Below are 27,268 nucleotides of genomic sequence, written 5' to 3'. Positions count from 1 at the left end.
TTTTTTTTTTTTGAGACAGGATCTCACTATGTAGTTGAGACTGACCTGGAACTCACTATGTAGCCCAGGCTGGTCTCAAACTCACGATGATCCTCCTACCTCATCCTCCCGAGTGCTGGGATTACAGGCGTGCACTGTGAGGCCCGGCTTGAACCCAGGTCTTTGTGCTTATGAGGCAGGCAGGGGAACCGCTGAGCTAAATCCCTGGCCCTTGTGTGGACTTTCAAATCAGAGAAAGCCAAGTTGAAATCCAGCCTTGCTGCTTAGAGATCATGTGACCTTAAGCAAATTAGGTAGCTTTTTTGAGATTCATCTGTAATTTGCTGTAAATAATATCAGTTATGCCATATAATTTGAAAAATAAATGAATTAAATAAAATTGGTAAACTTAATAATATTTGGCACATAACAAATTTTCAATTAATGTTTAGTTTGCTTTCTCTTTTCCTAACAGTAATTTGGACAATTTTCAACTAAAGCCAGTTGAAAGTATACTGGGAAGTTTGGCAAAAGAAAAAATTCTAAATGGAGACTAAAAGTAAATTCTTTTTGGAGGGGAAAATGTTCAAAATAAGTCAGTTTATTTGAGATTACTGATATTTTACAGTTTCTTTCATGATTATGTGATGCACAGTAATTTTTTTCTTATTGGATGATTATTTTAGACAAATACATATGATTTGTATAAACACACTGCATTTATTTAAAGTTAAAGATGTTACTAATTTGTACCTATTATGGTTGCCCATCTCACCTCCTGAAAAGAATTAGAAGCATGCTAGCTGTATTTCTCAGTCCTGAATCCTTGGGAGGCTAGAACAGTATGGCATGGTCACTTGGTCGACTGAGTGATCTACCACAATAAAATGTACTTGGGGAAATATACTTTCAAATGAAGTAATTTATTTTTTGTTATTTTATTGTTGGTCTCTAATACAAGGTATGGAGTGGATAAAAGAAATACAGGTGACCTAGTGAAAGGATGATTCTTCTGTACCTTCGTGAGAAAAGTGTACTGTTCTATGTCTTACGCAATTTGTGACCATCAAAGACATGCATCTTTAAGAATAATATCTGTAGGAGCCACGCCCTCCCATGGCTGCTTGGCAGAACCTCTCTGGGGCTGTCCTTTTGCCCCCTGGAGGTAAGCCATCATTAGCACTAGGCTGGCCATCCCAGAACAGCCTGAAGAGGCACTTTTGCCCGTTTGCCCAACAATCACTTGGTACTTCTGGCTTAAGCTTCCTGGGGCCGGTTTGTTACCATTGGACTGAGTGAGATTCCTCAGTTAGGGAAACTGCAGAGAAAATGATCTATCAGAAGGTGCCAGTCAGCACCGCCTCCAGTGTTTGGTAATGGGACCTAATTATTTCAGGTGAGTCTTCTGGGGTCTACCAGGCAGCAGTGGCTACTTAGCTGTGTCATCTTAGTCCACGAATATTGTGGAGAAATGTCACTGGGGGCATAGCAGGAACAGCTCTGAGCTTTCTCCTGAGTCTTTTCTGTGCTAGCTTCAAGGGACCGCAGCATTTTGTGTCTCTGGCTGCAGGAAGGTAGCAGTATTGCGTTGTTTTAGGAGATGGTCAATTTGTGGGGCTAGCTGAGCTTGAGTGTTTGCTAAAGGAAAATCACTGTAGTGTAGCATCGAGCACTGTAGATTAATGCTGTAGTCAGTGAGACTCTGTGCTGCAGAGATCTGTTTTGATGACAGCAGCACTTATGGCCTTGTTTGGTGTCACTGTTGTATAATGTTGGGCACTGCAGGCTTCTGTAGCTTTGATTTAGAATGCAAGGGCCACAGGCAATTGTAATGAGAATTTTGTAATTTGGTGGATCTTTAAAATTCCGTTGTGCCACTTACTGGATTTGCTGCCATTGCTTGCTGGAATTTAGTGATTTGATTCCAGTAGCATTTACTTAACCATTCCAGTGCTGCTGTTATTATGTTTGCTGGGTTTCTGCAGTTTCCATTCCTACATTCGCTGCACTCAGGAACAGGTAAACCTTACTCTAATGTTAAGCCTATGGAAAAATGTGAAAATAATGGCATTTATTATTTAATTATCCAAAGCGTAGGATATTGAAACACATCATTTGGAGTCTAGCAGTGGAGTATAAGGAATATTTTTCTTTGAAAATAGAAATTACCTAAATATATTATTTTTAGAACACAGTAATTATGTAGTTGCATTGTATGAAGCTTTTTCTAATATTTTAAATCTGTATCTAAAGTTCATATTAAATTGTATACCTTTTAGCATTATATTTACCTCTTAGCTTGGTCTGTTTAACTATACAGTTAACTCAGAAAGTATATATTTTTCTCTGATTGATCAGAGTTTTTCCTGTTTACTGTGTCTTCCTGAAGTTAGAATGCTTCACAGTTCAATCTTCTTAAAAATAGAAAGATACAGGTTTATATCGATTGTTTTTTTCCAGTGTTCAGACAAAGGCTGCGGAGGCCTGGTTTCTCCTGATCGGCAGTCCTGATTACACAGATTCTCTGTGGAAATGCCGGGAGACCAGGGACTCAGGGAGACTGTTCCGATGAGGGGCACGAGTGAGGCCAGACTGAGAGGAAAGAAGCACAGTCGTGGGGTCCGAGACCTGGGTGTGTTGACCTTGGGCATAAGAATAATTGCCTTCATCTTGCCCTTGCCTCCTTGGTTCTACTCTGCCCTTTTGGAAGAGATGCCCCTGTCTCAGTGGGCATGGCATGGCATTTTAAGGGGCTGCAGGTCATCCGATGGCACTGTGCAAAGGAATGGCTTCCTTAATAAAGGAGGGGATAGAACTGTCCCATCTCCCTAAAGTGTAGTGTGAGCAGCTGAAGATTATTGGAAAGGAGATTGTGGCTTTTTAAAAATGACCCCAGTCAGTCTCTTGACCCACTGTAACTCTTTGGCCACATAGCACTGAGCGTTTGCTGTGTCCTGGCTGCTGCTCCGGAGGGACAGGGGCATCACAGGCTGGGGAGCAGCCCATAAGGGCCTGGGTGCAGAGAGCAAGACAGGCAGTTTGGGTCTTACTTCCACACATGCGCCCTGGAGGAATGAGAGGGAGACAAAGGGGCTGATTTTTTTCTTGAGCTCTGAGGAGCCAGTCTGATTTATAAACTCTGCACATACATTTATGAAGTCACTAATTTTATTAATAAAGTGATTCTCCATTATCGCAGTTTTTTTTCCCCCCTCTACAGAATGCTTAGTGCATGAAGCTTGTACCTCATTTCCAGATATATCCAGATTGGAAGAATCTGTTTTTATCCACTTCAAATTTTTACTCTTATTTCAAGTCTTATGATTTCTAACAACTTAGATTATAGAAAGTTTGGTTTTTTTCCTGTATTTTCCTTTTCAGTATACATCTTTGAAATGGTTGAAGGTGCTCAGCAGGGAAGACGTACTAGCACGTAGGTATGTAGTACTGCTCTCCCTCATTCTATACTAAAGTATTTTTATAAATAGGATTTATTAGAGTCTTGATAGCACATGAAAGTGCTTTCTGAGGTGAATTCCCTTCCTCTCTGTATGTTCGCAAGGCTCATTTTCTCTGGGTATGGTTTCTTGATTTCCTAAGTGCTTGACTTAAATGGGGATCTTAATGGAAGCAGACTGCTGGGGCTGGGCATCTGCAGGAGAGCATCATTCCAGAAGCTGAAGGGAAAGCGCTAAGCCAGCGTAGCGATGCCTGTGTATGAATCACTCATTCACCCAGACCCTTTAACAGTGTATTCCAGATCTGGGGAGCGACCACGAGTTCTTCTCAGAAATAAAGGCAGCAGTAGACTTTGGCAGAAAAATACACACGCATCGTTTTACCAACAGTTTTAAAGAATGCGTGGATCCCCATAATCTAATTATAGTAAAAGGGCTCACACAACTCAGGTTGAATTACTTACCTGACAGATCTCAGCAACAAAGTACTCTGGATTCGCAGGTGGGAAAGTCATGTGGTCAGTGACTGACCTCAGCACCAGCTTCCAGTTGCTCTTGCTTCAAAAATACTCTTAGGATTTCATATTTTCATGAGCTTTGCCATTTCATATCATAGTAAAAAAAAGGCTACCTGAAGTTAAAATCTCCAAAAGATGAGCATTAGCTCCCTTGTCATAAGCAAAGGGATTAGGAACGATTGAATTTCAACAGTCACATAAAAATGCTTTTTGAGCAAATAGGAAATTGTAGTTTGTATGGACCCACGTTGTTTCATATGTACCCCGAGGGCTAATTAGGGCATGTTTGTTCTCAGAATGGCTGGTGAGAGACTAGGATTCTTGTGACATTCGGCTTCTATAACAGTATGTTGTGATGTCCCAACTTTAGAAGCTAGTCTTGTTTTGGAGCATATCTTTAGTAATAGATGCCTCTCTGAGAAATTTGTTGCGTTCCACTAGATTTTACTGTAATTTGAGCTATCCAGTGAGGACATGAAAGCCGTGGAAAATTGGAGCGGGCACTAAGAGCCCTCCCAAATACCTCATTAATGTGCACGGCCCTCGAGAGTGTGGGTGAGAAGAATATGGCTGGGAGATTTCTCTTGCAACTGTCTCCTTGGAGTTTCCTATACAGGGTCTTGGGGACTGTTATCTTTATTCTCCGCATTTTCCCCTGGCTGGGTTAACAGAGCCACATTGCAGTAAGGATAATTCCCAGTGAGGTTGGTGAACTAGGTGCATGTCTAGATGTTATGCAGCGATAATAATATCGAAGATTGTAGGTCGGGAGATCTGGTGTGTGTGTGTGTGTGTGTGTGTGTGTGTGTGTGCTCAGAACTATTAGTATATCACTTTGAAAAACAAGCAGAACTCTACTTTCTAGGCAATATTTGAAATTATATAAAAAATGTGAGAAAATGTAAAAATGGAATTAAACTGTTGGTAGGGAGGGAGGGGAAGAGGGGGTGAAGGGAGGGTGGGGACAAGGGGAACAAATGAGAACCAAGACCTGTCATGTGAAGGTACAAGATCCCAGTAATAAATGGAACTGTACTGTGTACCTAGAATGTACCAATAAATTCAATAAAAAATTATTTTAAAAATATTTGAAGTTATAAAGGCTAGCAAGACACTGTTTCAATGTTTTTACCCTTTTAGCATGATTTAAGGGAACATTAGTTTTGGGAAGGAAGACCTCATTCATCTCTAGAATATGGTTCCCATTCAGAATGATGCATATGTGTTTGTATTAGCTTTGTATATATCATCATAGCCATTGTATCCTAGAAATACTTTGAGTCTAAATGTAAATAAATTCTCCAAATTTAAAAAAAACAGTAAGTCATGCAGAATGTTCAGGTGAACGCATTACTGATTTTCTCTTTAAAATTTAGTATTTAGGCATAAGATTGCAGTTGAAACAATGGCCTTACTCCAGATTCCTTACAGATATTTTAAAAATGTGAATGCCAAACATTTAAAGCCTAAGAGTAAACAGTGCTACTTAGATTCTTGATAGTTAAAATGAAAACGAGGAAGGACCCAAGTTCGATCTCTGGTACCAAAAAACAAAAAGAAAATGAGGTTGAGTTTAGAAGGTGTTATTGGCTTGCCCTTTTATTTGAAAGTGGAGATTAGTCATATAGATTTAGATATAGATGTATAGATATATAGATTTTTAATATTTGAAGAGTTACAATACTATCATAATTTGGTATTTCTTGTGGGTTCCCTGTTTCTCAAGATCAACCTTCCTGCGATAAGTAAGGTATTTCAGCTAAAGTTTTGATTGGTTTTTGTGATAATAAGGTACAGTATAATGTTAATTTGTGTTAAGATTGGTGGAATTATTAGATCCCTCTTACACGTGCAACTTAAAGATATTACTATCTTTGTGATTGTTATCTCGCTGTATCTCAATTTGGAAAGATCTGTTATGGATTTATATAATTTGTAGTAGAAAATGAATATTAAAATATTCAAATAATATTCAATTTAATCTTTCAACACAACTTCAGATGTAATGTCACCTAATATATTCAATATCAATACAAACAATGTACGACTTCAGTTCCTTCCCTAAATATCTCTTAATTTCACATCGGAATGTGCAGTTATATAATCCTCTAGGAAAGATAGTTTTGCTCACTTGCTCTGCTGTTACTGAAGCAATATTAATTTTGATTAAAGATTTTTAGAAGATAGTTTGGCTTGTCTGTGTAGGACATTATGCATAGAACACTTAGCCCTGTGTTTCACGTTCTATTGTACTACATTTGCAAAATGCCGGAATAGAACATACAAAGAGGGAAAATAAGAATGAATGCTTCCAGTGCATTTAATCTGTAACACATGGTGACTCTGAAACAATCTTTAATGAGCAGCTGCTTATGTTTTACAGTTTGGCTGCACTGATGGAGACTGATTTTAAGGGTGGCATTGTAAAAACTTAGCTGCCAATCCCCTCCTTCTGGATAGCTGCGTTTTCTGAGGTACTGCTTGCTTAGTAGGTGCTAGTTATGGTTGATATTAGTTAACGTTAATTTAAATAAACTTTCTCTTCTGGAGTCTACATTTTTTGCTCTTTTGCTTTTGTATTAGGAGGGCTGCAATGGAGATTTTAGCCCCATTTTCATAAAATTTTACATATCATTTTTATTTGTCAAGTGGATAGTGTCCGGACAATTCTGCTGCCCTTGCATCCAATTGTGTGCACACATAGTTATTTGGGCAATTTTGTTACAGGTGTGTTCCTCCCCGAGTTAGTTAGTTGGATTTGTTTATCTGTATCTTTTTGATTAGTTTTCCTGTCCCCTTTATTGCCTGTGAATTTTCATTGTTGTTAGTACCTATGTTGGTACCAACCTTTTTGGTTTTGTACAGGTGCATTTTCAAGATCTGTCTTGGGTTGAATACCAGAGAAAATAATTCCATTTTAATTATTTTCCATTGCATTAAAGATACTTTGACTTTGATGGATTAAAAATATGCATTTTAATGAAAAAGGATTTCCAATAAAGGTACCAAAGTATGTTTGTACATTTTTATTTAATCTCGTTTTAATTCCTACCTTAAAACCTACCTCGATGCCAAAGTGATCTGAGGTAGTTACCAGAATGTAACGATGTGCCCCGCTGAAATAAATGCGTAAGGAAGATTGGTGAGGAAAAGCAAGGGTAGAAAATGAGGCTACAGACTTAATCCTGAGCGTTTCAACCGCTGTGCTTTGAGAAGTGATGTTGGTACCAATATGTACAGCATCCCTAACAGTCCCAGCGTTCAGGTGAAAGCAGTTCTTTCTGGAACTCACCAGAGAATAAAGTTTCCCCTGCGGATTCCTGATGGCGGCAGCGTGATCTGCACAGTCTGAGTAACACCACGGTGGCGACCCAGATGCTACCACAGCTGGATGTCCTGACAGTGACAGAGAATGTTAGCAATGTGGGAGCTGCTAGGATGAGGGTCTGCCTAAAAGGAGTGCAGTTCAGGGGCGCGGCTGTCTGGTGGAGTGGCTATTTTAGCCAACCGGAATTGGTTTACTGCAAGCTCCTCACAAAGACCCGTGACCTCTGAAGGATGTAAGTGAAGCATTTCGGAGACCTCGAGGGGCCGTGTCTGATGCGTGCTGGCTGGTAGGGTACCTCCGAGTGGTGAGAGTGGCTGCTCACGGGTGAAAGAGCCAGGTGGGCTGGGGCTGGGATGACCCGGCCTTCCTGCGTCCTCGGCCCTCAGTGCGTCTCGGGGCCACACTCGTGGCAAGCGGGGCAGCCAGTGTTGGTTGGGCACTTTCAGTCTAGTCCACGGAGGCATCCTGATTTTTTAAAAGTAACGTTGCTGTCCTGAAAATTTAATCTATGATGAAGATATTTTGAAATCATTATGTCTGAAACTTTTTATTTTTTTAGATTCATTCATCCAAATCTTAAATATTCCTGACTCTGGGAAATAATAACTTTTCTTGAGTCTGGCAGTTAGTTTTTGACCAGCCTGAACTTGGGCGGCTTCATAACAGTTATATACGCGCGTGCGCACGCACACACACACACACACACACACACACACACACACACATACATGCTGTACTGTCTGTGTGCATTTGTGAATGTTACTTATTTCTTCTTGCTTCTGTGCTTTGACTTACTTAAACACCTACTTAAATAGTAGACTTCTGTCCTACAGAGTTGGAGGGCCATTGAAAGGACATCATTATAAAGCTTGGCTACTTTTGCGGCTCTGCAGAGGTTTAGACCCATGACCTGGCAGTGTTTTGCAACCTACTTTCTTAGAACTATAATTCTGAAGGGTTGTGAATGTGAACACTTCCCATTGTTTTCAAAAATGGTGATGAAGCATAAAATAAAATGTTCTCCAAATTTCTATGCCTAGTAATTTCCCACTGCCAGTCAAGGAATTTCAACCTTAAACAGAGGTCTTGTTATATATCTATACATTGTTTGCCTAGCCAAAACAAAAACAGAGGAAAACCAAGAATTAAAAATAAAGTGTGATAAAACAAAAAAGGAATGCAAAAAATACAGTAAGTTGCTTTGAGGAAGCTCTGGTTTCAAAAATATTTATTTTTATTACCAAGATGTTTGCTAGAATATAAACCTATTTTCTACTTTTTATATGTTAAGAATATATTTTAAATGATCAGTTCCAATACCTCATAATGTATTTTCTGTGTTGTTCTTCATACCTTAAAATTCATATTTATTATCATTCGACTGTTCTTGTTATTTATATCACTAAACCTGTGATGCTTACAGATCCCCATGCTTTTCATTTCCATGTCTTTGGGGTGCAGAGGCAGATAGAAATTGATTTGACATTTAAAAATCATTGCAAATTAATGCTATTTTGCTAGAGTTGCCTGGGTCTGGAAAAAGACTAGCATTTTCCTTTAGCAAAGATATTTCATCTAGAATGTGTTCTTATAATGTCTCTACTGTGAACAGACCCAACACTGCAATTTCTTAGACCTGTGGTTAACATCCAGTCCCCAAACAATGAAAGCAAATAAACCCCGGTTTTTTCCGCAGGATTTCCTCGCTGGTTATTCCGAGGCTTTGCACGTGACAGCCTGTTCTCCACGTGAATGGAATGCTCAGTGTCAATGTGGAAGTCTGGTCAGTTGGAAAGTTGCAGTAAAATATTTCCCTCGTGTGTACGGCACTTCCCAAATTCTTTTTTTTTTTAATAAAAATTCATATTTATGAAGATTCATTGTGTTCGAAGAAAGGGTCTCCCTAGTATTGTCAGTTCTGTGATTCGTTATCCAAGGCACCTTTCTGTCTGTGTGTAGATTCTGGGTGAGAAGTTTCTTAGGCCTAAGGCTGTCATCGCACATGAAATTTATTCCTCTCCAATGAATGTTTGTGGGAAGCTTTTCGTCAAGTAAGCAATGGCCTTGGAGACATTTTCTATCTAGATTTTCCTGCAGACCATGGACATCCTTATTTTATAGTTCTAAGGCATAAGGTTGTGTGTATGTGTGTGCATACACGCATTTGTGTGTGCCTGGGTGTGTGTATGTGGTTTGTTGGTTTTCAGAGCTTTCAGAAATTTACTTACCGATGTTTTCTGTGGTCCAGAGAATCAGAGCCACACCAAGGTAAAGAGTAAGGAAGCCAGTGAGCTTCCTGATGTCTCCAGACCCTGAACCTCCTTGTAGCCTCAAGCCTATATAAATTTGCATCGCTTTTTAAACTAGAAAACATTAAACTGATAACTAATCCTTATTATTACAAATACATTTTAATTTCTCAATGCCTATTAGTTTATTTAAAGTAATCCCCAAAAAAGTTTTGTGTTTGCTCAAAGCCTATGCCTTAAGGGTGACCCGTTATGTATGTAAATTTACAGTGGTTGTATGTTTGACACTCAATCCTAAATGAGAGGACTCGGATAGTTTAGCATAAACTCAAAAAAGGAATCTCAGGAAGTTAGTAAGCTTGGGACTTACTAAAATGTAAATGCCAAACATATCAAGCAACTAATATCTCTGCTTAGAGATATAAGTGAAACATCATCAGGGATATCTTAAATAATCAAGATAATAATATACTATTTATAAACAAGAATCTTCAACATTTTTCTAAGGTATTTCAAAGCATGTTTTGTAAATATTTCTGATATTACACATACTTTAGTAATGATGGCTATGTAATTGTATATGTCCAGTCTGTAGCACCATGATTTTCTATTTTTCATCTTAATTATATAACTAATTATAAATTAAACCTTTTTTTTTTTTTGGTACCAGGGATTGAACGCAGGCCACCGAACCGCTGAGCTAAATCCCCGGCCCCTTAAACCTTATTTCTGAAGCCGTTAAAGTTCACAAAGCTGATATATCTCATTTAATTTCCGTGAAAGTTTTGTGAGGGAAGGGGCATTATTTCCATTTTATAGAAGAGAGGGTTACGGAGGTGCAGAAAGATTATTACAGTAATGTACCTGATATGCTGTTAGGTTTAGAGTTGTAAGTCTCTTAACTGTCCATACCATTCTACCCTTGAAGGACCAACTGGATGCTGTTGTAGCTGTTTCTGGAGTTTGGGATTATCTGAGTGACTGAACTCAGAGTTCATCCAGAAGTTTGATTCTGAGTCCCCTGTAGGCTCTTTGTAGAGTTGTATGGTGGTAGTATTGGCTTCTCAAAAATTAACTCTCACATTCATCAAACGATGCTAATGACCAGAAAAGTACCTGTCTCCAAAAGACACCAATGAGCTGTCCCTCTTGTCAACATCCACTGGCCCACCTTGCCTGTGCTCCGAAACAAAAACCGCATCAAGGTCCTGCAAGCAAATACTCAGTCGCTAGAGGTTCTTCAGCTCAGGAGATTCTTCTGATTATAAACCATCTCTGAAGTTAAGCATTTTTGAAATCATTCACTAACGTGATATGCAGAAGTTGATGCATTTATTCAAATCAACTTGGTAAATGAGAATTCATTTTAGTTAAATTGTAAACGTTATATACCAAACAAAAAGAATGGTGACATTGGATCTGTTATGGAATTTAGGAACAAGAGAGTTTAAAAAATGAAAATGTTAAAAAACTTTATTGGGGTGTGATTTATATACAGAGATATCAGTACATACTTTTGTCTGCGACTTAACGAGTGTGGAGAGATGTGTACATCCATGAAGCCAGAATTCAGTACATGCCAGAAACACCAAGCTTCCTCCTGTCCTTGTTTTTACTGTTTTCTTCTTTGGGATAAGAACACTGATATATCCTCTTAGCAAATTTTAAATACTTGTTAATTCCGGATGTTATGTTGTACAGTCACTCTCTAGGATATGTTTAACTTTGATAAGTGAAACTTTACATCTTTGACTCCCCATTTCCCTTGCCTGAGCCCCTGGAAACCAGCACTTTACTATTTGCTTCTGTAGATGTGGCTGTTAGATTCTTCCTTTCAGTGGGATGCTGTGGCCCCCTCCCTGTATTCTGGCTTGTTTTTCCTAGCATAGCATTGTCTCGGTTCACTTGTGTTGTCACATTTGCAGAGTTTTCTTCTTTTTGCAGTGTGTGTTTACCCTTTAACATCTGTACACCATGTTTTCTTTACCTGTTCCTTGTCAGTGATTATGTGGGCTGCCTTCTCATCTTGGCTGTCGTGACTAGTGCTGCAGTGAACACGGGAGTGCACGTACTTCTATGAGATCGATTTCAGTTGTTTTGCCTGCCCACTCCAGAGTGGCATGGAGAAGTGATATGGTAGTTTTGTTTGTAATATTTTAAGGAACTTCTGCAATGGCTTTATGAATTTGCATTCCTGTCAACAGTATTCAAAGGTCCAGGGTTTCCCCATTTCACCAGCATGCATCTTTCTTTCATGTTACAGCTAGCTCTTCTGACAGATGAGAGGTAATAGCTTGATGTGAATTTGCTGTGCATTTCCCTGATAACCAATGATGTTGGGCACTGTTAGTGGGGAGGGAGTGCACCTGTCGCACAGTGTGGATTTTCTATCATGCATTTGGAGAACAACCACTTTAATGAATCCCTAATACCGGGAGATAATATACTTTTTCCAAGGAAAGGGTACTTTGTAGTTTTTGGTTTTGTTACTGTTGCCGCTGTCCAAGGCCAAAACCAGAAATTAGATTTTAAGTTACTTAGAGTTGTTGAAGAAGTTCTTGCTGAAGACCAATGACTTGGAGATGACCCCCGCCCCACAGCCACTGAAGTTCGTACAATGTTTGCCTTCAGTTGCAGTTGAAGAGTGAAAATTGACACAGATTTTGACCACCATCACTGAAAAGTATTTGAGTAATAATAATTTTACTGTGGTAGGAACTAAGACTATTAGTAAATTATGTAAGATAATTCAATTATGAAAGATAATTTACTGATTTAGCAGTAGTATGCATTGTATTTCATTGATTTGAAAACTAACATTGTACAGATTATCTGATCAATGATTAAATTAGATATTTAGCTTCCATTTTATTTTGATACCTAGAAACCAAATTGCATAAAATAAATATTTGTCTCTTACTTGTGACCATTAACTAGGTGACATTAGGACTTTTAGGGTTTGCTGTATAGAAAATTATTACTTAGCCAAAAGTAGTTCCACTATTATGCATAATTTCAGAAGAACACACTTCCCCTTTGCAGTCACTGAGCATTTTAAAGTAGATTTCAAAAAATGAGGAAACTGCTTCCAGGGGCATTTTTCATGTATTAATCCAGAGTGAAGATTTTTAATCTCAGTTCTTAGGTTAAGATTTGATTCCTATCTAGGAAATGACTTTTTCAAATAAATGTCCCCGTAAAATGTGAAAATCAATCAAAATGTATGTTTTTATAACATCATAGTCCAAAGTGATGTTTAATTCTAGTGGGCAGACCGTGGAACTTGGTATTGCGAATATTTTATCGCAACTCATTTTCAGAACTGAATTGATTTTTGTGTACATCTACCTGTCTTTAGTAAAAAACATTTACCATATTCTTGTTCAGCGTTTTTATGTGTGTCTGCACTGTAGTAAAGAAGTACAGGATTCACCTAATTTTATTTAATGCCAACACATTCTGTTACAGGGGACTGAAAAAAAAAAATAGAAGAGAAACAAGCAAGAGGTGAAGGAAATACCGGGGAAGGATGACCCTCCCCAGTGTTGGTTGTTAAATTTTTATTTTTGGATGAGAACAATTTATTCTGTGTAGGAAGATCAGGTTGTTTTTTGAGATAACAAGCAGCATGATTATGGGAATGTAGTATAAATTTTTGAGTTGCTGAGACTCACTCTCATCATTGGTATAAATGCTGCCTTCCTCATCGTCCGTTATAATGATGTTAGAGTGCGCTGAGTATTTCTTCTAGAGCCACGCAAGAAGTGTAGGTTTTGGTGTGGAGAGCTTGGCCTCTGCTGCGTGCACTTTAGCTGTGCTCCACTTGGGCAAATATAGCTGCCGGCTAAATTATTGAATATTTAATAAATGGAGATGTGTGTTTGCCTTGGTTCAATATACGTTTTTAAATGCCTATGCTACTTGGAAGGTATTTTGTTCTGCCAACCTTTACTGGTCTTGTTGGACTCCTCTGTGCTTTTGTGTTTTTGTGTGTTTTGCGTGGACATCAACAGATAGAAATTTTTAAATCTTACAAATATATACTTTGGCATTGCTCCGTACTCTGTAGTGACCTGGGTTTTTGAAAAACGAATTCCCTTTACAGAAGACTCTTGTGTTGTTTAGCTGACACATGTTTTGTTTTATTTGCGCACTGAAAATACATTTTGCTTGGAGATTTGTGGAAATTCTCTGCTTACTGGGTTTAATTTGCCCACTTTTTCACAAGAGGTAGGGGCCAGGTCTGTTGTGAAATTCTTCACATAGAATAAAATGAAGCTCAAAAGGCTAATGCTTTTCTAACAAGGCTGGTTATGTATTCGAGCTACTTCAGTAGGCTCACCCTTCTAATGCCCTTTCTGGTTCCAAATTAATGAGATCATAAATCAGTTCCTTTACAGTTACATTGATATCTGAGGCAGCATTTGTATTGATTTCACAAGAAAACACCACATATTTATCATTTTGAAACTGTGTCATCGGGAAGTCAATATGTTTAATCATATATTAGGAAAAAATGATCGAAATTTTTTGTGTTAATAATATACTTGATTGGGAGTGTTTTAAGGTTTTGTTGAGTATTCCTTTTTTCATTAATAATATAGAAATGTGAATTATAAAGATGAATTGGAGTACTAAAAATTCAATATCTCTCTCAAAGTTAGTAATTACATGGGTAGGGAAAACAAATGTTTTTTAAAAATTTACATTTTAGTATTTATTATTGTCTTTAAACAATATTGTTAATTTTAGTGATTGATAAATCAAAATAATGACAAGACCTATGAGAAATTGTTTAGAACATAAACGAGGTGTAATTGTGCAGAGGACTGTAACGTGGATTATGCCCAGGGTAGGCTGTGAAGCTAACCCCACAGTTGGCTTATTCATAGCAGGGAGTCTGGTGAGAGCCTACGTACCAGGGTCAGGGTAACTCGCCCCCAAATTCTGTCCCTACAACTAAAACCTTCAGACTAGAAGGACAGTGTTCTGATTGCAACCATATATTCTATTTGGTTGCTCATTTGAGATGCATTATCTTGTCCTTTAGGAGCCTTGTTTACATTAATTTCCAGCACATAGCTTACCTTTACCCCAGCTGATTTGCCAATAAAAGTCAGTGCGTGGAACCGTTCAGTGCCCTGGTCGGTTGGGCCGGCCTCAGTCATCCTCACACCCTGTTCTCCCTCTCCTAGTTCCGTCTCTTAGTGTATTTATTTCTCAGACCTGCATCCCAGACTGGGAAGGTAAATATTAAAACCTAACTACGGGCATCTCCGGTAATTGGCCCATTGTGGGGTTGACTCTTTACAGCCTGCTTTGGGCATCATCAATATTACAGTGCTTTGCATCTCCCCCTTCTCTGTGTGAAAATGGCAGCTGTCTCTTTTGGTTTATATTTTTATTGTGGTCCTCTGCATGATTGTATTCTAAAGTATGTACAAGTATTAGAATATACTAGAATATGGAATATTTTACTTTTATGTTTATTAGCAGTATCTGGTAGATATGGAAGATACTGTGCAAAATTAAAATTGGTCAAAAATTATTTTTTCACCCACAAATCTGCCATGTAAATTCTCAGTAGATAGGGTGACAGTGAGTATTGGCTGCACCTTGTCCTCTCTTGTCATCAGATGCAGGTGTTCCTCTGCTTCTGTCTGCCTATTCTGTAGCAGTGAAGTTGTCCTTTCCCCAAGATGATTGATCCCTGCCAAGCAGGATACCCGTGCCTGGAACACTGTTTACGTATAAACGTGGTGCCCTGTTCACCAGTAGCATCACCTCCTGGTTCTTTGCCCGTGAGGAGCAATTTTTGCAAAGCCAAATATTCACCAGTTGTGTACGAAGAGACACTGAGTCACCCCGAGGGGCAGGGCCGGACCCCGAGGAACGCAGGCCAAGCACCCCAAGGCACGTGATCGAGGGAGGCAGCGACCAGTTGCTATCTTGGAGTTGTGGAAATAGAATTTTTTTTCTTGTTTTCTTTTTTCTTTTAAGAGTCGCTGAAGCAGTTTTCCCTTGAAGGACAATTTTTCTGCAGAGGAATACAGTCTTCCTCACAAGTATCGCGGCGGTCCTCTTAACATCACAGTGTATCAAAACCGGTCAGAACCCGGGAAATATCAAGCCTTATTACGGGGCCTATGACATTTTAGGGACAACCTTTTACAAAGTACAAGAAACATCTTTTGAATAACAACCTTTGTGTTAGTAACTTTTCACTTTTAATATTTTTTTTCTTTTGGGAGGAAGTAGAGCTATTTCAAGAATAAGCACGTGGTATTTTACAAACAGTAAAGACCTCATTGCATTCCATTAATTGAGTTGGTCCAATAATATAGAAATGTATAATTTTTGATATTAAGCTGTATGCACATTTTCACATAAGTGATTATGAGAGATCATGACTAAATGTGAAGTATTTTTTAAGAGAATAGCTTTTGCTAGTGTAATTTCTGATATTAACCCTTGCAGGCAATGCATGAATTAATATTTGAAGAACACTTCAATATTTATTGCACTATGAGTAGCATTTGCCTTCAGGTATTCTGTGGCATGTTAATGGAAAAGAAAGAATTACTAAGGCATTGGATTGCATGGGTTTTTATGCCGGCAGATTTTAAATATTTTGAAAATTATTTTCTGTTGTAGTTCTTTGATAGTACCTACCCCTAGCATGTCTGTTATCTATGAAAAATATTGCCCACACAGGCACATGCCAAATACATTTTCTCAAAAGCTACCTACCTATGTAACTCACCATTAGCTGCATCCTTTACTTTCTTTTCTCCTTGGAGTGCTATGGAGAAAAACATCCCCATTGAGTAAATCTGATATTTAAACTATGAGAGGTCATTTATTCTCCCCCTTTCCCTAACACACTGTTCCTTCATAGGTGACCTACTTTTCTCTAGCTTTTTATACCATGCAGATCTTGAAAGCACTGCTGTTTTCCTCTGAAATGTTTCTTTTTTGCTCAGGATCTTTCTTTGGCATTCGATTTTAATTCAAAAAGATAAAGTTTCATTAATGAATGTGTACAAAATTAGAACTCTTAATTTTTTTACCGTTTTAGCAAAGTTGATGAATACTGTGGCAGTTGTAACCGCTCTTCTGCTAACAGTTATTTCCTTGTCACTAAGTTATTAACACATGTGGTGTTTTCCAGTTAGGACTGATAAGAGACTAGAGAACAATTTTTAAAGCTACCACATTCAGAAAATTAGAAAGAAGCACTAAATTTTAACCCTTACTGTTCAATGCATGCGATTTTAGCCAACACCACTAGATGGCAGCCTGTAGCATGTTCTGGAAAGTATTAAGGGTGGGAAGGGCGGATCAATCCTGTTCTTTCTGGTATGTTTATATGTCAGTATTTCAAGTCTGATTTATAAAAGGAAAAACTAGCTCCTTTATTTTATGAAGTACATTTGTAGCATGAATTCATTTAAGTTCACATCTTTGCGACATAGGGGTCCATGATTCTGGGATGTACGTACTCAAAATGATAATATTCTTAGCACTTTATAGACTCAAGAGATAATGCTCAAAGGGATGTGCTCTCCAATACCACTTCTCTCTTCATTCCTTTCCTCTTTTTCAGGTGACTTGGATTATTACTGGTTGGATCCTGCCACGTGGCACAGCCGGGAGACATCACCTATTAGTTCGGTGAGCTTTCGGGGAAGGGAATGAATGTACTTCAGGATTTCCATGTGCTAGTCACTGACCTTGGATGGATACGTAATTGGTAGCAATCTTATTCTGCTCTCACATTTAATACATTTTATGAGAGCAAATATAAATTTTATTTGAGAGTACAGATTTGAAGAAAAAAGCAGTTAGGACTGAATAATTATAACAAATTTTTTATTAAGTAAAAATGTTTATTAAATAATATATATAAATAAGGCTGAGATATTACCGATCCTCCTTGAATTATAATAGGCTTGCACCCTGACAAACCCACTGTATACTGAAGGTTTTGTAAGTAAAAAATGCACTTACTGTACCCAAAATGCAGTTACTCTCCTGAACGGCATTGTGGGACATGGGTGGGCGTTTACCTTCCTCGTGGGGGGCTGACCCTGGGAGCTGCTCTTGCTGCCACCACTCGGCTTCTCTCAGTGTCCCGCAGGGCACCAGCCCTGGAGAGCATAAAAGGAATGGGTAGCAGTATCATTGGGAAGCTGAAAAATGCTCAGGTGAATTGTTGTCACTCAACAACTGACTGTATTTGGTAAAAGATGCTATTGCCATTAACAACTGAAAATACAGAATCAGTGTTCAGTATGAGGGCAGATACATTTCAAAATTTAAATTATATTTTAAAATTGAGATGTATTAGTGTCTAACTACTTTTAGAATCTTTTATTGTGTCTACTGCAAGTAAAATACAGTTCTAAGTGAAAAAAAAAATTGTACTCAGTTCTACTTTTAGAATCTTTTATTGTGTCTACTGCAAGTAAAATACAGTTCTAAGTGAAAAAAAAAATTTTGTACTCAGTATCAAACTGAGGACCTTGCTTTTGCTGGGCAGGCACTGAGCTAAATCCCCGGTCCTCTAACTGAAAACTTTTATAAGCTAGAGTCCACCAGAACAATTTCCTCTGGAGTGTCTTTTACCTGAGAAATCTGTATCATGCTATAGCTCATAATTATGTGTCTACAGGAATGAAAAAGCAAGTTGTTTACTTTTTAAACTTTATGTTTTAATAGCATCCTGTAACGTGGCAGCCATCTAAAGAGGGGGATCGATTAATCGGACGTGTTATTCTTAACAAAAGAACAACCATGCCCAAAGAATCAGGTGCATTGTTAGGTCTAAAAGTAAGTATGCTTTAAAAAATATTTCTTTTTTCTGAGCGTCGAACCCAGTGTCTTATAAATGAGAAACAGGCACTCAACCACTGAGCTTATATCCCCAACCCTAAGCATTCTTCTCTTACCTGCTCCATACAATAAAGTTTTGGACAATGATTTTTAAATATCTTCCCCTCTCATCCAAAATAAAATTCCTCTAGTGAATGTAGCTTGTCATATGTGGTGTATTTTTATCTGAATACTTTAAATGTTTTATTAATATAGTATACCAATGTAGTTGAAAAATAAAAAAAGTATAGGAAAACTAAAGTTCTTCTTTATAAAATTGAAGGATGATGTTGACATTAAAAGCATTTTAACGGAATGTAATAAAGTTAGATAATGTAGACATCTATTACATGCTGGGCAACAACATAAAACATCAATAAAGAGATATTTTTCTACTGACAAAAACATTTGTAGTAATACTGAAAGAATAGGTATATTTAAGCCACATGGTTTTGATTTGAGTTACTTAAAAAGTATTCAAAAATTTTACTTTAGATCTATTATTTACCAAGAGTTTGTATTACAGTTCTGTAATAATACTCCCTTTTCAAAACCATTAGCCATTAATCCAACTAAAACAATGTTTGAACTGAGCATTTAACTTAGTTGTAGAGCACTTGCCTAGCATGCACCATGCCCTGGGTTCAATCCCCAGCAAATCCCCCCTTTAGTTATGTACTTAATGGTATCTTATTGGTTAATACAGTTCATTTCTCTTGCTATAAAGCAATTCTGATCATTTCCATTACTGGTTATGTTCCTGACAACTGTGGATCAAGCTTAACCTTTGCTAATATTTCCTCTGCTTTTAATTATAAATATTTGCATGCCTGCATTTGGGAGAAAGGAAAGTCTGTGTTTGCTACAGAAGTACCCCTTTTTTAGTATTTGGAGGTGTATGTTGCTCTGCAACTTTAACCTGACATCATATATATGTGAAAGTACCATGATTTTAGCATCGCACTTTATAAAATCTATTTTGGTAAATTACCCTCTTTTCATCTTTCTTAAAATCATTAACAAATGTTTACATTTGAATTCACTTCAAAACTTACTGTCACTGTATGGATAGAGTTTACTTATGCATTCGCCAGGCAGTTATAAAGGAAACAGAGCTGGCTAAGCTGTGGAATTGCGTATTAATAGCTCATAACACATAGATGTAGTGGGAAAGTAATGCGAAAGTGGTAACTGTTTAGTAGTACAACTCAGACTTCTGAGATTCATGAATATGGATGTGTGTGTAGCTTTGCACTGGGTTAAATTGCTTGCCCATGGTAGTCTGTCCATGCTTTAAGTTTCTAGTCTTTACCAACATAGACCCAATGCATTATAACTACACTAAAGACAGCAAAATCTGCTATGGCAGTGGGGCGTTATCTGCATGTTGAAGTAACAATTCAAATGGGAGGCATGAATTGAGAAGATTAAAAAAAAAACTCTTAATAGAAAGTGTCACACACTTGAAGTGCGAGAGACATGACGTGTGTCTTGTAAGTGCGTACATTTTGGAGGTGACCTTTTTCACTAGGTCAGTGTAAGAATCAGAACACGATTTCCTTAGGATGCATGGTCATCTCAATGCAACCGGATGTTTTCCTCCCAGTACTCTTCTGCCAGTGTCGAATGAAAAATGTACTTCATTAATGTCGCCACCCTTGATTGTAGACACCTCATGGGGAATGTAGGGTCATCTGCTGAAACTAATACATTTGTGTTTCATTACAATTCTTGGGAACTTAAAAATTTGCACTTGTCCAGGTCGTTGGAGGAAAAATGACTGACCTGGGACGCCTTGGTGCTTTCATCACCAAAGTAAAGAAGGGCAGCCTGGCAGATGTGGTCGGACACCTCAGAGCAGGTACACTTGCTGTGTTAACATTTAGCTATGTCTTCTCTGGGCATGAGCTGGTGGGTTTTAACTTGGGGTTAGCTTTTTATGTCAGTTAAGTTGCTAATTAGTTGGAATGTGGGAAAAAAAGTTTCTTCCAAGTACAAATAATTGCCGGTTACAGCAACAGGCAGCTATACTAGTGTGGCAGTTTGGATAGAGTAAGAATAGGAATTTTTTTATTTGTACAAAAACATGAAGATGCCAAATACTGAAGGATTATTATTTGTGTAAATGGTTTCATAATGCTACAAGACTTCAAATCTAAATTTAGCTGTGCAAAAAATATATTCTGTGAAACTATTTAATTCTTTAATTTTAAGCTGTAGTAAACCTTTTTACATCCATCCCAGTAATACTTATTTAGGAGCAGGTATTTTCATAAAGCATAATTATAACCATACTTTCTATATAGATCACATAATATTTGTTGATTTAAGTGTAACATGTACTCACACAGATGTATCATTTTAGTGTTTGAAAATGTATGTAATCATACCATTATGTAATCATACAAGTACTTATTTATCTAATGTACGGTAATTTCACCAGCAGCACTGTGTAAAATCTATTTTTAGTAAATTGTTCTCTTTTGATTTTCCTTAAAATCATATTAACATACTTCTCGCATTTGACTTCCCTTCAGAGCTTATTATTAATTCTTGGTTAAAGTGTTTACTTACACTTTTGCTGTGCACTTACAAAGAAAAGGTGTTGGCTGAGCTGTTGAATTGGTTGGGCATTAAGAATCTGTAACATATAGAAAACACTTCTAGCCTATATTTTAAATTTATAAACCTTAAAATTGTAATTCTTGGGCCGGGGATTTAGCTCAGCGATTCGGTGGCCTGCCTTGCAAGCGCAAGGATTCGAGTTCAATCCCCAATACCAAAAAAAAAAAAAAAAAAAAAAAAAAATTGTAATTCTTCAGCTTTCTGATATTCTACCACTCTTTAATATTAATATTAATTATACAGAATAATGGATTTTCTTGTGGCATATTTACGTTTCCATAGATCGTACTTTGATTTTACTGATTAGTAGGATATAGTTCAAAATCATTTCATGGTGTTTTCCTTGATAGACATCTTGTATAAATATTTTATAGGGAATGTAACGTAATCCTGGTATTTCTGCATTTGCTACACAGCTTTAAAGATGTGCAAAGGCATGATACTCTGTGGTTTCTTGCCAGACACTCCTTAACGATCAGTAACACAGTAACTCAGTCAAGGGTGGCTGTATCACTGAATTGATTCTTCATCTGATGACCCAGTAATAAACCTCAGAAAAAGTATGAGGGTCATTCATTTGCATTGTCAGATAACTTTAGCTATAGAAGCTTGAATTTGCGGATCAGGTTATAAATATAATGGCTTTTCATTTTATCTTTGTGTTTTTTATAAATGTGATCATGTAGTCTCTTTGAAATGTTATAATGGAGAAACTAGTTTTCTTTTTATTTGCATATAAACACCATCGGCCAATTACAAAATCACAGTCCTACATTTTTTGTCATTGTGATCTTTACTCAGCATTTCCTCTCTTCCTTCTACCTGGTATATCTCTCTGTAATCCCTCTCCCTTCCAACTCCATGCACTCTGTTACTGCTTGATTGAACTATCTTAAAATGCAGGTATTACCCACACACTCATTAAGATCATTCTGGGTCTCCTGGTCAGCTTTTGTTCAAGACAGAGCTCTGCGACTTTGTTCCGAAACATCTCCAGCTCCCCTCTGCCATAGTTTACCTGACCATAGGGAAGGTGTTTCCCTCCCGTGAGACATGGTCAGTACCTCCTGTTTATGTGATTTCTCTTGTGCTCCACCTATGGAAGTCTTTTCCATCCCTAAAATCTCATCTAAAATTGTCATGATTAAAAAAACATTTCTGGCTGCCCCGCCTGAACAGTAATTGTTAACTCCCTGGCCTGACCCAGCTCTACTTCTGTTCCTCAAAGGAACCCCTGTCATTCTGTGTAAGGTATTTTGTAAAAGTTGTTCCATATTATTTCTACATTATCAAAAATAAAGACTGAGAGCATTTCCTTTTCGTCTTTGTACTACCTTGGTCTACATCGCTGCCTGAAGAGATTATCCATACACATATAAATAGTGTTAAAGAAACCACCTGTGATTTAGGAGTAGTGGAGCTGCAAACAGATAAACACATGTGTTACTTTGATTTGATTTAAAAGTTATACTTTCAGGTTGCTGTCTGTAAAGAGAATTTCATAATGCATTACTTTTGCAACGTGTTGGTTACAACTCCTTGATGGTTGTAAAATCAATTTAACTGCTTGCATTGATTATTTAAGAAATTTAAATTGTGCATAATAGAGTAGAAATATCAGGGTAAGTACTATTTCATAAAATATTTTCTGGTGTGTATGTGTGTGTACTAACACACACATACATATGTACATTGATGTTATATTTGTGTACTGAGATGATGTAAATTTTATTCTTGATAGAAAATTGAAAGCACTGCTAATGTATTGTAAATTTGTATGTTTTTACCTTTTTGTTTTTTTTTAAACAGTGAAGTATATTCATTGCCTATTTGAAAAGCTGTTCTAATTAACTGCTTAGGGCAAATTATAGTCATATGTTTTGCTGACAACCATATTGTTTACCAAACTGAAGCAGCACATATACTTTATGATATTTACTTTTTATTTTGAGTAAAGAGCATTAGATAAAACTGAGAATGACTTTAAAATATTTCTAGTACAAGCATTGTTTTCTACTTTGTGAGGACTTCACTGAAACTAAAAGATTACATGTTTAAAAGGCTTAATTATGTGTTTTTGTTAAAATGCAACTTTGAAATCTATGATGATATTGGACCATTACTTTAATACATGTTTTCTTAGCTCCGAAAATTGTTTCAGATACTAAGAACAAGAAAATAAACATAAGCATCCAAAATGCAGATATGTCCGTGTTTACCGAGCCTTGAATATTTCAGCTGAGCCTAACATTTAGAATTGAGAACTGCTCTAAATACTTCTGAGAATAAATCTTACTTTCCAAATGATCTGTAGTGAAAGTTCTGGTTAAAGTAACTATTTCTTGTTAGCCTATGTTTTTAAATGCAGCATTATCATACTATGCACCAGATTAATCTTGGACTGTTAAACAAAGTAAATAGTACTTTGTTGTTTGCATTATTTTACATATTTTCTACTTATATTTTAACACCTACTGTATATTCTGTGTAGACTGTAAGTGTTTTGAACATCTGGAAGTGGGTTAACTGCCATGCAACAGTTTTACATCTGCTTGCTTTGTAACTGCCATAGCTACCTGTGTTACCCTACGGGTGTGAATTCAGATCCTTTCATGCATTTTTATTCTGTTATGCGTCAGGCAAAGATAGTGAAGCATGATTTGTAATCAGAAGTTCATTCTAGCGAACATTAATTGCTGATTTTACAAAAAACCAGACAGGATTATATGCAGTTTAATAAGAATCATTTGCATAGAGAGCCGCCTACATTTATGATATGGAAGGCATGCTGCTAATTGTCATTTTTCAGTGTTTCCAGCTAGGCTGTGCTAATTCCATCCCATGGCATGAGATTATTTTTATATCTTTTTCTGGTGTACCTCAAAGGATAAAGGCAGTTTTGTATTGTACTGTTTCCAGTGACCAGTAATATTCTTGGAGAGAAAATACCAAAAGAATAAAAGTGTGTAGAAAAACCATTTAGCTGACATTAGATGATGACCAATCTTTTGAGAGCAAAGCCGAGAAGATTAAACTATTTGTATATGTTTCGCATTTCTTTGTTAAAAAAAGAGAAAAGATAAGAAAAATAAACAAATTATTTAAGGTAAAAAAATACCCTTTTTTTTAAATTCAAGGGGATGAAGTTCTAGAATGGAATGGTAAACCCCTGCCGGGAGCTACAAATGAAGAAGTTTACAACATTATTTTAGAATCAAAATCAGAACCTCAAGTTGAAATTATTGTTTCAAGGCCTATTGGGTAAGGCTAAAAAAACTTACTTCTTAAGTTTAGTAAATTACATGTATTAGCAGAGTTTTAAAAAGAAGTTTATACATTCATATAATACATGTTAACATGGATAGTTTTTAAAAATCAACGATGGGCTTACATTTAAATTATTTAAATTTCTCATTTTTAAAAATTTGAATGCTGAATTTTCTTCACTATATTTTAGAAGCTCCACAATTTAATAGTTGTAGTATCAAAAAGTATATCTGTTTTTCACAAGTGAATATAAACTTTTAGTGGCAGGGATATTTATTTTTCACATTTTAATTTAATGAGTAGTATTTCCTTTAAGGGAGTCTCAAGAAAACTTGTCATTTTATATTATTTAAACATGATTTTGTATGTCTACAGAGGCTTTTAATTCTATAAATGATCATTTTTTATGTCTTGATGAATAGTTCCAACTTTTATTTAAAATCAAGTGAGACATACTAAATATTTTGACGTTTGAATTGGTCATTATAACTGATACATTTTTTAAAACCTTGATTTTTGGCATCATTTAATATCTGTAGCCAATGGAATATTGTCTGTATCTGTGTGTAGAATTTTCCATGTAGTTAGCTTTTTCTAGCAAACCCACAAATTCCAAAATAAATACTCACTTTGCCATTTTACAATCTTTAAATGACATTTTGAAGCATTTCTTTGCAGTTGGCTTAATGTTTGAATGTAATCTTGGAAAAAACCTCTTCTTTTTGCTATTCTCCAAGATATCGTAGAGCCATTATTTGATTTTTTTAATGTCAAAAAATTGTTAACCTTAATATTTTGTCGTCCAAATGAATATATCACTGGAAAACTTACACGAAAATGCAATTATACCTACTTCAAAACTATGACAATGTATGACCATGACCAAAGCATAATATTAATATAAACTCTAAAAATAAAGGCGAGATGATAAACATTAAGTGGTGATTATTACAAGTAAACATCGAGGACGTGCAAATCCTGTACATTCTCTCTAGATTTAAAAAACAGCACTGTAAATTATGCTAGTTTTACAAGACAGATGTTCTAGTGCTGAGGTACATATGAGACTGGAAAAGAGGTAAGTAAATTGGAAAATGAATCAAAAGTACAAAAAATTTAAAATCAAGTACTGTGCACATTTCCAGATATCTTCAGATACATGTAAGGGTTTCACAGTAATCAGCTAATATTTCATCTATTTCATTTATGTTGACTTAGGAAACCAACAGACAATTAAAGGAGACTGGAATAACATTTTTAAACTTTGTATCAAAATTACTTCAAAAGTAATTTAATCATCCAGAGTCACACCCCAAGCTATCATGGGGTCATGCAGTTAAGGGAATGTGAAATACAAAAGCTATATTTGAGGAAAAATGAAAGCTGGCATCAACTCACAGTTAATATATTACTAGATTAATTTTAATGATTTAAAAAATACTTATATAGTTTTTTTTCAAGTGTAGTTAATTTAAAGCAGAGAGAAAATAATTGTTTATAACATTGGCACGATGATTTCAAGAATCTTTCCTAATATAGTTCACATGTACGTTGTCTCTCAGACATCACGGACCTAGCACATCTTGCACTTTGAGGTACTGATCATTATTGTGAGCCCAAGAAATGATAATATCCTTTACTTTTATGCTTACAATTGTTACTAAAATCATATCACTGAGAGTAGAGAACTAAGACAGTTTCTTTAAACATCAGGGAAATTTATGCATGAAAATATTACTGCAGCAATTAACATTAAATAAAGTTTGGTTTAAAATCACTTCATATTTTTTAACAACTTACCATCCTTTCAGTGACTCATAAAATACAAAGCCTATATTGTAGCTTGCTCTGGAGTTTCATATTATAATTTCCCTAATTGACTGTGAGGCTGATTTTGAAAGAACTCATATTATCTAAAAAATAATTTTTCATGATTTTTTTACAATTAACTTTTTTTTTGCCTAGATGAGTTTAGAAGCAATGAGCATGGAATAAATAGCTGGTGTCTTTTGCCATAGATATTATAAATTAGTCTCTTAGCTGTCAGTTTAGATAAATGACATATAAATTGTTATATGAAAATTGTAGTAAAATGTATTTTATACAATAGGCATCAAGATTATTGCATTTTGTAAAAGGCTATGAATTTTAGATTATTATCTAAGTTAGTTTGCACAAATGAGTAAAAATGTGACATTGGGAAAAGAATCAGGGAAAACATTTTTTTTCATTCTCTCAAAAATGTGAAGAAAATCAAATTGAAGTTAGGTAACAAGGTAAGTGATTAGACATTCTTAAATAGTACACTGACAATTCTGTAACTACTTGGTAACTCCAGTCTGCTTTAATATGTCATGTTAATCCTTGCATATTGTTAAGCTCCTTAAATTGATATTAAAATATGTTTGGAAAAGGCGAGTTAAAGTAGTTTTATGCAGTCTAAAACCCAAACCAAGGTTGTCCAGGGTTCATAAGGTCAGAGTGGAAAATGGGTTAAGCCAAGGTTATCTTAAACATTTCTTTGGGGTAATTTGTGAGTTTGACAGGGATGGACATTCTCACAAGTCACTTTCTAACCATATAGTAAATAGCCATATATTTAGCTCACTTCAGTATAGAGAAATGAATCTCTATAAAGGGTATATATGTGCATATGTATTATATATCCACATATATAAATTTATTTTGCTTTTTTGTTGCAAGCTTGAACCATATTTAATTTCTAAAGCAATCCATCCTTTTCATTTTATTAACTTTGCCCATGATACTCATTTTATTATCAAGTTGTTTTCATTCCTTTCATTCAGTAAACTCTTTCAGATGTGTTTGTAAAACATACTACTGATTTGTAAAATTTGTGTTATTTTGATTTCTAAAATTGAAGAAAATATTATCTTTAACATTTTTTTATTTCCAAAACGCGCTGTTTTGGTAGTAGAAATATTGTGGTGATTTTATCCACAATATTAG

The 27,268-nt window shown here is 36.3% G+C and overlaps 1 protein-coding gene across 40 annotated transcripts in view; it reads left to right on the top strand.

Annotated features, from left to right (window-relative positions):
- Positions 1-27,268, top strand: part of Rims1 (regulating synaptic membrane exocytosis 1) — a 176,110-nt gene that overhangs the window by 24,607 nt on the left and 124,235 nt on the right. For 33 of the 40 annotated variants that reach the window (XM_033756727.1, XM_033756719.1, XM_033756718.1 and 30 more), the window contains exons 2-5: positions 17,139-17,206; positions 18,254-18,364; positions 20,168-20,267; positions 24,169-24,292. In XM_033756727.1, the coding sequence (XP_033612618.1) occupies positions 17,139-17,206; positions 18,254-18,364; positions 20,168-20,267; positions 24,169-24,292 (403 nt within the window). Of the gene's footprint in view, positions 1-9,013; positions 9,067-17,138; positions 17,207-18,253; positions 18,365-20,167; positions 20,268-24,168; positions 24,293-27,268 lie in introns of those variants that run through there. The other 7 variants (XM_033756717.1, XM_033756724.1, XM_033756714.1 and 4 more) reach the window with 2 other exon arrangements.

This window comes from Fukomys damarensis, unplaced genomic scaffold (genome assembly GCF_012274545.1).
Source record: "Fukomys damarensis isolate Sample0158 unplaced genomic scaffold, DMR_v1.0_HiC HiC_scaffold_27, whole genome shotgun sequence".
Classification (NCBI taxonomy): Eukaryota; Metazoa; Chordata; class Mammalia; order Rodentia; family Bathyergidae; genus Fukomys; species Fukomys damarensis.
The sequence above is the reverse complement of the archived record's forward strand: the minus strand, read 5'-3'. Positions and strand labels throughout refer to the sequence as shown.